Genomic DNA, 11272 nt, shown 5'->3' with positions numbered 1-11272 from the left:
AAGAGCGTCAATTCTGCTGGCGACTAGAGTTGCTAGTAGATTGATTCTGAGGTCAATTGTTGTTTTCATTAGGATACTGTTGGTAGTTACTTCGGTTGTTATTTGTATTATAGTTGTTATTGCTGTTATAGTTGTTCTGTCGTTGTGGATGGCAATTTTGCAGTTTGGATCTTTGGGTATATTAGGATGTGATGGCAGCAGATTCTTGTCAGTGATGAGGGAAAACTTCATGACTGCTTCTCTTGTCGAAAAGCTCTTCATGAGTGATGGGTGTGTCTCTGGTGCGAATAACAGCACTCATCTCATTGTATTCAGGACCAAGGCCACTAAGAACCTTAATCACAAGGGAAGCACTTTTAATAGGGGATTCAGCAATGGCAATTTCATCAGCAAGGGCACGTATCTCATTGAGATACTGAGCGACAGGCTTGGTACCTTTAACAAGGCAATTGAGAGAGTTTTGGAGGCCATAGGCTCTTGTTTGTGACTTGTTTGTAACTGTTGAGTGGGTTTTGTCCAAGCAACATAGGCATTGGGCGTTGCGGCAACAAGGGACGCAATAGTGGCATCAACCGACGCCATAATGGCATGTCGAATAATACTATCTTGTCGGAGCCAATTTTTGCAATTTGGATATGCGGCCGGCGGGCATGGAAGTGTTACATCAATGTATAGAACAAGATCATATCCAAGAAAGAGCACCTCATATTGTGCTTTCCATGTTAGGGAATTGCTGCTACTAGTAAACTTGATTGGAAGTTGAGAGGTTGGGTTGATTGTGACAAATTGACTAGCCTGAGAGATTGTGTTAATAACACCATGAGAAGGAAGAATATATGAACTGGAAGTTGGCACAATTGGGGTGGTTGCTGAACTTGATTTGACAGTCATGGTAGCAAAGAGAAGTTAAACAACACCGGCAAAGGAAAGGATCGTGGAAAAAAAACTTGTTAGAGGGTAAAGGCTCTGATACCATAAAGAGGTTCAAGAATGAGTTTGCAGAGAACTGTCCTTATCTATTACATTGAGATTCCTTAAATACAAGATGGATGAGCAAGGTTGCTCAGGTACAAAAGGGAAGAAGAATGCTAAAGAATCGTAATCAAAGATATAGATAGAAGAATAAGGATTGTAATCAGGAAAAATAAATTACTAAATAATGAAAAAAATTACAGCAAAACAAATATAGAAAAAGATTATGTTATCTTATTACTAACTTTTACCACACTTCATGAGTAACTGAATCTCCTCTCTATTTTCATTAGGTAGAGGTAAGTTATGCGTACACACTATCCTCCCCAGACGCCACATGTGGGAATATATACTCTCTTTGTCCAATTATGTAACCCATTTGAATAAGTATATAGTCTAAGAAAGAAATGAAGACTTTTAAAACTTGAAGTCTTAAACAAGTCATAACATGTGTGTGGCCATAATTTTTTTGAAGTTAAGATTTTAAACATGACAGAGTATTTTTTTTAGCTATAAAAGCTTCTCTTGAGGATTGAATTGAAAATTTAAATTAAATTATATTCAAATCTTGAAGGAGATTAATCTTTTTGGAACGAATTAAAAAGAAAATATGTTAAAACAAACTGAAACGAAGGAAATAGTGTAAAGGTGAAAGAAGTACTTCTGGTGAGATTTAATTTGTTTTATTTTATAGGTTGCAGGTTAACTCTTTTTATGTATCTTGACATTAAATTGGAGGCAGAGTTATGTCAAAATCTTAAGTTAGCAGGTGCACTTGCACCGTATCGCTGCCGCCACTTACACATAATACATGCTAATCAAATGGACTTTCAATTGTCTTTTACCTATGATAAACGGTTAATTTGATATGTAGGAAGCTTTTTCTATCTAAATTTATTTGATATAGTTTGATGTTGAAGTTTAAAATAGTGGATGAACAATGTTAGGTACTATTGATACTATCACTATCATTCATCCTTTGATTACAAATGTTTTAAATATTACATATAGTAAGGTCGTATTGTGTATTGTTGTATATATGCACATACATAAAATGACAAACTACTTTCGCTATAATGAATATTGACTACTATCAATGTGAAAGATCACTTAGATTTTATTTTTAATTCCATTATTAATTCTCTCTTTTCGTTTTCTTACCAGTAGTTCTAATATTATTCTTGTTTAGTCTTATTCTTAAATTTTTATTACTACCTAATATTGCTTCTGCTCCAGTTTTGTTAATATCTCGTTGTTATTATTGCTTCTTTTCCATGACTTTTTCACTATTATATTTCTTTCTCTTAACTGTTGTGATTATGCTTGTCTTGAGCAGAGGGCCTATCGGAAACAATTTTCTACCTGCTCAAGATAAGGATAAGGTCTGCTTACGCATTATCCTCCCCAGATCTCACTTGTAAAAATATACCGGGTATGTTATTATTGTTGTTATTAAGTTCCTTCTTTTTGTTTAATTTGTATTCCTTACAACCTTTTTACTAGTAGACGAATTTATATATCTACACAACTCTAATTAATAACTCTAAGGACCCGTTTGGTCATAAAAAAAGATTCTTTTTTTTGAAAAAGTTTTCACTTTTTTTTTTTAAATCAATATTTGGCCATGAAATTTTCGATTTTCACTTGAAGATGAATTTCGAAATTTTTCGAAAATTTAAAAAATTCCAAAAAATTATTTTTCAAAATTTTCACTTCAGATCACCCATAAATATTCAAAAAAAAATCCCAAATTATAATCATGTCCAAACATAACTCTAATTTTCAAACACCATTTTCACTTTAAAATAATCACTTTTTTTCCGAAATTTACAATTCTTATGTCCGAACGCCCACTTAGATTCTCACATATGAATTAGCTGATTTCTAATTGTGTGCCTTGATCAAATTGGTACCCAATATAAAATAAGTTGCAGAATATATTTCTCATTTTTCAGTGGACTGGCCTTTTAAAATAGTTTAAAGTTGTGGATTAGACCACATATTTATCGGCGATATTCTGTTGCACATGCTTTTCGATGCTTTTCGTTAGTTTTATAAACCAAACACTGAACACCAATTATTCAGTTTTAGCTTTTTCTAACGCCGGAAACTCGATAAAATTGCAATACCAAATTTCATCCTATATCTTAAATTATCATCTTTTAACAAGATTAAATTTAGGACAAATAACCAACAAGGGTTGTGGTGGATTGGTAAATACTCATTCATCCTTAACGAGAGGTCTCGGGTTCAAGTCATGGTATGGAGTCATAGGGTGCTATTTACTCGATCACAGACATTTCTAGAACACCTCTAACAGAGGGGCAAATAGTCAATTTTGAAAGAACTTATTGTCACTTTACCCCCATAATGTGGGACTTTCCGTCGCAAATCTAGATTTAATTGAGTTCCAATATGAGTAAAGAACACCGGGTGGGAAACAAAAAAAAAAAGGATAAATGTATTAAATATTAATCTAATATCCACTTCTACTATCATTAGTTATTAATGCACTCAATAACTAAGGAAAAGGGTCGATCTCAATTGGAAAAAAGTTTTTACCCTCCTCAGTTTAATAATTAAGTGTGTCGACTTATCGACGCATAATTAGAGTTCATACTTCATATTTTTATGTAGACTTGGCCAAAACATTAATTTCCGACTAAATCCAATCAAATAAACTTCAAAGTTTAAGACGCATCAATTTAATAAAGTTCAAATTTTTAACACGTTTAAACTGTACAACAAACAATAACAACAACGACCCAATAGAATCTCACTAGTGGAGTTTGGGGAAGGTAGTGTGTACGCAGACCTTTCTCCTACCCCGAAGAAGTGGAGAGGCTGTTTTCAAAAAACTCTCGGCTCAAAGAGGACGAAAAGTGCAATTCTAAACACTCTTTCCCGAACAAGCTCATTATTTGAGGACATTCGACCTGAATTTTTTATTTAGCCATGAAAGTATAATCCCTCCAATTTGTTCAGATTTGGTGGGGTTAAGCACCTAAGCTAGGTGTATATTGTAGAGATAAGGCCAATTGATCATTTTTCGATCTTGTAATTGAAAAATAACATTGTTATGAAATTTCAAATTTCACAGGTGAAACTCCATTGACTATTTTTCCATTGCATGAACTGAAAAGTGGATAATGTGACCAATTTAGGCTACATATGTAGTCCAAATTGACCCATAAGAAAACTTACTTAAGAAGTTCAAAAATTATTTATTTTGAGATTTATTTGCTTGAAATAATCATGATAAACAAAATATAAAACAAATTAAATTAGACGAGTTGAATTATGACCGATATTTCTCAAATTGACCTAATCATTTTAGTCCAAGCAGACATTGGACACGTTATAGACTTATAGTCCATTGCATTTATCAACTCAACTCACTTTAACTCATTCAAATACATATAATTGAACCTGCTCATTTAATACCCCTAATTCGATCCAAATAGAAAGAAAGAAAACACGAGGAATAATTGTTGATGAAGTTTCTATAACATTACTTCCCTTACGAAAAAGTGAAAAGTGAAATGTAAATAGGAATTAAGTTTTAAATTTGGCTATACGATGTCAATTTTTTTTGGAGCTGTCTTTGCTAAAATAATTTAGAAAAAATTATGCAACATCTCAAATATTTATATTGTATTTATCATTCGTAACTATAATTTCAGCAAATTTACCATTCGTAGCTATATTTGAATTTTATAGCAAATCAATAAAATAAGAGATTAATTTTTAAAACTGAACAAGAGAGCAATAAGCTCTCATAGCTTAGTTGATTAGAGCGCCCGCTTAGTTAGCGAAGGTCTTGAGTTCGACTCTCAACAAGAATAATTTATTTTTCTGTATTTCTGTATTTCGTCTTAGTTGTATTCGTTGCACGAACAAATACAGTCGATACATGTTGTATCCATTGTATACACCCATGATACAGTCGATACAAGTTGTATCCTTTGTATGCACCTTTGTATTTCGTCTTGGTTATACAGTTGATACACATTGTATTCGTTGAACGAATGAATATAATTGCGTGAATGAATACAGTTGATACACATTGTATTTGTTGCGCGAATGAACATAGTTGACACAAGCTATATTCGTTGCGCGTTTGAATATAAGTTATGCATGTTAGTAACAATTGAATAGTAGCTACGAATGATAATTAGGCAAATTATAATTATTAGGCCCTAAAATATAGTAATTTATGAAAATTCCTCAATAATTTATGGTCAATAATTTGCCAATTCCTCTTGTATGTTGTTATGCAGTGTCAATTTTTCAATGTAAAAGAAGAGTAAAAATAGCACGGGCTAGCCAGTCCTCGGTCTGGTAATTGAAAAATAGCTAGCATTTGCAAAGCTATTGAAAAATAGCCGCTATTTTGCTGTAACATGGAAAGTTCCAGCATAATATACAGGAGATTAATGCACCTGTGTATGAACTTCCAGCATATTATGCTGGAACTCCAACACGCGGGAAGTTTCATCATAATATACTGGAGATTGGAGCACATATGTATGAACTTCCAGCATATTATGTTGGACCGGTATATTATACTGGAACTCTAGTATATAATGCTGGAAGTCCAGTATAATATACTGGAATTACAGTATAATATACTAGAGTTAGAGGGTGTTTGGATTGGCTTATAAAAAGTTTTAAGCTAAAAGCCAAAAGCCATAAGTTGGTAATACCCAACTTTTGACTTTTGGTTTATTTTTGTACTTTTTATGCTTAAAAGTAAGTGCTTTTAAGCACTTTTTATCATTGCCAAACACCACACAAACTAAAAAAGTGCTTAAAAGCCAATAAGCACTTAAAATAAGCTATTCCAAACACCCTCTTATACGTGAATCATGTCTTGCAAACATCAAAAGAACTTATGGTACTGGAAACAAGACCATGCTTTTAGATTTACATTTGCCCTGCCAAGACTTGGAGGAATGTGCGGCTATACGTCATGTATCATGAACTAGTGCACCATGCGTCCTCCACTTAAATTCCAGTATATTATGTTGAAATATTTTCTGGATTTTGAACAATATTTTTGTTCAAATTTATCTTTACACGAAAAGAAACTAAATTTCAATTACTTTTGTGACTTTTTTTTCGGTGACTACTTGTAAATCTGACATTTTTGAATTTCTCCCATTGATGAGAAAATGGTGGGCCACAAAAATTTACAGCCCAATCGGCAATGAGATAGGAGTGAAGCACACTAAACACGCAAAGTGGAGCCCAAGTTGTTCTGATTTATCTGGAATCTGTCTGGATTCTTCTTCTTTGCAGATAGGAATAAGAATCGGGTCCCACACATGTTGACCCAACTTGTGTGGCCCCCGCAATTCATCAGCCGTATCCGTAAAGCAAGCATATGTATCCCTGCGTTGAATCTACGCGTTTTTCATAACTCTAATCTCCAAATTACCCTTCCTAAGTATGACCAAATACGAAGCTACAATAAATCACAACCGTCCGATGTAACCTCTAGCCACTCTAATTAGGATTAACCATAATTAATACTTAACAAACTTAAACCTCAATTAACATTATATGTGGCTGGGAATATTATGACCCCACACGCACCGCCACAATTTCTAGTTCCTGCCTATAAATAATAAGGTAGCATTCTTCTCCTCTCCATCAGCCAGTGTTTCATCTATTTGATCAAGCCTTTTAAGGTTAGTTCTTTTCCTCTGTTTTTACACTTTTAATATTTTCTTCCTTATTTCTGTAATTTTTGCCTTTTTGTTCTTCAGTTTTCCCTTTTTGTCGAATTCCATTTAGCTGGTAGAATCACCTTGCCATTACTTAGAATTTTGGTTTCTTACTTGTTGATCATCTCAAATTGCTTATTAGTTATGTAGTTGATTCGTGATATGTTGATTATCTCATATTTCTTGATTGTTAAGTAGTTGGATTCTTAATATGTTGATCATCTCATATCTGTTTCTATTTATACGAATCTCTCTCTCTCTCTCTTTTCGTTTAAAGAAGAACGTTCTATTTCTAATTTCAAAAAATATTTTAATGTAAATTTGCCGTTTAAACCTTACGAGAAGTTTTCTCACACAAATATTTATGGACTCAAGTTCCAAATTATAAAGTACAAGACATGTTTAAGATCAGAACTTTCAAATATTTTCCTTTCTAAACTCCATTTCCAATATGTAAATTGAAACGGAATAATAGTTTATATAATTGGATTATGGCCGATATTCTACCGAAAACAGCCTTTCGGAGAAGGTAGGGTGAGGTTTACGTACACATTACCCTCCATAGACTCCACTTGTGAGATTATACCGTTTTTTTTTTTTAGTTATTGTTGTTGTTATGGTTGGATTATTGGTATTTTGATCGTTTGGATATTGAATTGGTGTTGTTTTTGCAGCTTTTGTGTGACCAATTTTGAAGCTTTAGTTTCGGAGGGTGAGAAGTTCTCTTCCAGCTAGGTACATGGTTGATATCGACGTCCAGATCCCATCTGCTTTTGATCCATTTGCTGAGGCTAAGGACTCAGGTGCCCCTGGAGCCAAAGAGTATGTTCATATTCGTATACAACAAAGGAATGGAAAGAAAAGCTTGACAACAGTTCAAGGACTGAGGAAACAATTCAGTTACGAAAAGATCCTCAAAGACCTGAAAAAAGAGTTCTGTTGCAACGGTAATGTTGTGCAGGATAAGGAACTTGGAAAAGTGATACAACTTCAAGGAGATCAGAGAAAGAATGTTTCTCACTTTCTTGTGACTGCTGGTATTGTCAAAAAGGATCAGATCAAGATTCATGGTTTTTAAGAAGTTTGTTGAATATTATTAGTTGTTTGGATTTTAAGGGGTTGTTTTGGTTAATGCCCATGATTTTGCCATGGGTTTCTTTCTGAATTGTGGTGGTTGTGCTTTGTTTTCAGATAATAATAAATTTGGTTTTCTTGATCTAGAGATGACTACGCAGTGGCAGTGCTCTTCTAAAAGCCTTCATTATTATTATTTTTTTTTAGCTAAATCTACGATGGATTAAATGTTAGTGGTTGCTTGCTATGATGCTAAAATACAAAAGCTTAAATTAAAGGAGAAACAAGGGTCTGTAATTTTAAGGTCAACTGATCAGAGGTAAAACTGACAAATGGGGTTGAACTTCTTCTGTTCGAGGAACTCAGAAATTAAACACATAAAAGACGATTTTCTTTATGCAAGAAACTACATTCTCAACAAACTACATTCTTGCACCTTGAATTTGTCTGAGAGGAGGATGACTAACTGCAATAGTAAAGTGACGACTGCAGCGATTCTGTATTCCAAACGCCAAACAAGAGACTTATTCCTTGCTAGATTACTTTTATATATTTATTCATGTTGGATAAATATATTCTTCTAGAAGAAATGAAATAGGATCATTCATACGATAATAGTATAATGTATTCGATACTGTTCTACGTTACTATATTAGTAATGGGGCGGTTTAGTTCAAGGTAAAATGGTCTAGATGTCATCTAAACTTTGTCGCATTAACGAGGACCTCACTTAAAAAAATTCGCCAAGTTGGGCTTTACCAGAAATAATTAATTTGTTTGCATTTAATGGAGGTGTGAATCTTAATCATCAGACTAATGTACATCTTCTACTTTGACAAGGCAGGTGCAAAAGGAAAAGGAGTAAGGGCTTAGGAAGGTAGCGCAATGGAAGCAGCAATCCCTATTTCGCATAGCCCTTTATTAGGTAAAGTGAATCAGAATAGGCGGGTTGACATTCAATTAGAATAACCGTTGTTGTCTTTTTCCTGCTCTCCTTTGCTACAGAATTCGGTCTTAGTTGAATAACCCTTGCTATTGCGGGGCGATCATTTGAACAGGGCGGGATTGATCGATCTACATCAAAAATTCTGGCTTCCCTCCAGGAGCGCATCTATAGAATAAAGAGAGCATGCACCACACTCCTACTATAAGGGCCTTTAGCTTTCACTGAGAAGAAGAGATTACTTCCAACTAGCTTTTTTCCCTAACCCGTCAACCAAGTAACGATAATAAGAAAGACTAGGGTATAGCTGTTTAAATCCCCGGTCGAAATCATCCAACATAATCATTAAGTGTGTGTATTTTTTTTCTTCACAATCACCTACTGGGTCTGAATAGGTCTGTATGATTAAGATCTATAACAGAGACTTAATTTCATTAAGATGCTATCATCCATATTCATTATTAACTGCCGCCACCGCCTACCATTATCAACTACCACCATGCTACCCATCACCACCATATTCAACAACCACCACCATCCTAAATCATAGCCGCCACCACCATCCCTACCACCACCCACCATCCCTACCACTCCCACTACCATCATTCTCAACCATAACCAAAACTCATCCACCTCAACTACCACAACTAACCACTCCATCACCATCAACAAACATAGCCGCCACTGTCCATCATTATAAACCACCACCACCACCCGCCATTATTAACTGTCACCACCCACCACCACCATCCTCAATCATAATCGCAACCACTATCAATCACCACTAATTACTACCTAAACCACCATCACCAACCACCGCCTCTAGTCGGTATTATGGCTGTCCAACGGGACGGGACGTCCCGTTCCGGTCCCATCCTGCGTCCCGTCCCACTTAATTTTAAACGAGATGGGCCCATGTTAAACGGGACACGGAATGGGACGGGATGGCCATTTCGTCCAGTTTATCTCGTCGCATTCTGTCCCGTCCCGTCCCGTCTCGCGTCCTTTTTAATTTTTTTTTTAAATTATAGCCGTTGGGCAACGGCTTTAATTTAAAAATTAGCCGTTTCCAACGTCCAAAAACAGCCATATTTGTTCCCCACCCCCCAAAACACCCCTTACCCCCCAAACTTTTAGTATAACCTTTAAGTTTATTAAATTACACTTTGGCCCTATTTTTAATTATAAATACCCCCAGCCTTCTTTATTTTTTCCCACAAAAATCAATGATGCTCTCTCAATTCTCTTACATTCTATCTATATTATTCTCTCAATTTTCTCACAATCGAGTAATAAGTTTCAACTATTTGGGCAAACTTTTGGAGCAACTTTCAAGCTTCAAATTAATTCGTCGAGTATTTGGAGCAATATTTTGGGTAATTTCTTCAAGTTTCAATATTTAATCACTGTGCACTCGTTCCATCTCCTAATTTTAATATATAATTTTTGCGTATTATTTTTGTGTTTACTTATGTGTTCTACTTTCGTATTTCATTTATGTGTTTAATTTTTGTGTTAACTTTTTAAATTTAATTTCGTATTTAAATTATGGCACCTAAAAATGTATTTGGCTTATTTAAAAAAAGTAATAAAAAAATAATAAAGGTAAAAGTAGTAATCCTAATCTTAATCCTAGCCCTTCTCCTAGAATTAGAAAACATATAGATAAAATAACTCATGTTGATGAAACTTCATTTTTCCAAATCCCGCATGTTATAATATTAATTTCGAAGAACAACTAGATCATGAAACTTTATAAAGACAATTTGGCAATGATAGTTTTATAAGGACGAAGAAAATGAGGATGAAGAAAATGAGGATGAAGAAAATGAGGAAGAAGAATTAGATGAAACGCCCACTAGTCCAGCAACACAAGCTCCAACTCAGAGTCAATCTCGGTCTGGAGCTTTACCCCCTGTACCTTCTATAAGGGGTAAGCCTAAGGGTTGTCACGCCCCGAGCCTAGGGGCGAGACCAGCACCCGGTGCCTTACCTATCCTTGCGTACCACTTGCGACTAAGAAGCTTTGAACATGTAATGTCATACTCTAGCCATGGGCCACATTATAAGATAATGTTTGAAGCAAAATGTAAAACTGAATAGAGGCTAACGCGGACTGAATGTCAACATAAAGCTGGGCCGGTAAGGCCGTCATAACTACTATAGTTGACAAGCCAACAAAATATACGTACAGGGCCTACAAGCCCAACATACTACACTAATTGACAGGATATGTCTACAAGCCTCTAGTGATAGATGTACTGTGATCGGAACAGGGCCCCGACCTACCCATAACCTATCTACATATATACACAAAATGTACACCAAACTTCTAGACCCGGCAACTCCGAAGGAAGGGGAGCTTACCGATAAAGCTGAACTCGGGCAACACCTATTGAGGAGGTCTACTCGTCTGTATGTCTGAACCTGCACGCATGAAATACAGCGCCCCTAGAAAAGGGACGTTACGGCCTTATAAGGCTCGATATATATATATATATATATATATATATATATATATATATATATATATATATATATATATATATATATA

General features: G+C 35.0%; 2 protein-coding genes across 2 annotated transcripts; one reads left to right on the top strand and one right to left on the bottom strand.

The window, feature by feature from the left end:
- Positions 1-208: 208 nt before the first annotated feature.
- On the bottom strand, positions 209-891 carry LOC109213025. Its single transcript, XM_019376773.1, has 2 exons — positions 489-891; positions 209-435 (listed from the first exon to the last, which is right to left on the bottom strand). Exons 1-2 carry the CDS (start codon positions 889-891, stop codon positions 209-211), a joined length of 630 nt encoding a protein of 209 aa, XP_019232318.1.
- A 5671-nt stretch (positions 892-6562) lies between these two features.
- On the top strand, positions 6563-7921 carry LOC109213027 (protein translation factor SUI1 homolog). The gene is made up of 2 exons (XM_019376775.1): positions 6563-6665; positions 7376-7921. Exon 2 carries the CDS (start codon positions 7441-7443, stop codon positions 7777-7779), a length of 339 nt encoding a protein of 112 aa, XP_019232320.1. The 5' UTR covers positions 6563-6665; positions 7376-7440; the 3' UTR covers positions 7780-7921.
- Positions 7922-11272: the final 3351 nt, after the last annotated feature.

Source organism: Nicotiana attenuata, unplaced genomic scaffold (assembly GCF_001879085.1).
Source record: "Nicotiana attenuata strain UT unplaced genomic scaffold, NIATTr2, whole genome shotgun sequence".
NCBI lineage: Eukaryota > Viridiplantae > Streptophyta > Magnoliopsida > Solanales > Solanaceae > Nicotiana > Nicotiana attenuata.
This window is presented reverse-complemented; position numbering and strand designations above follow the sequence as displayed.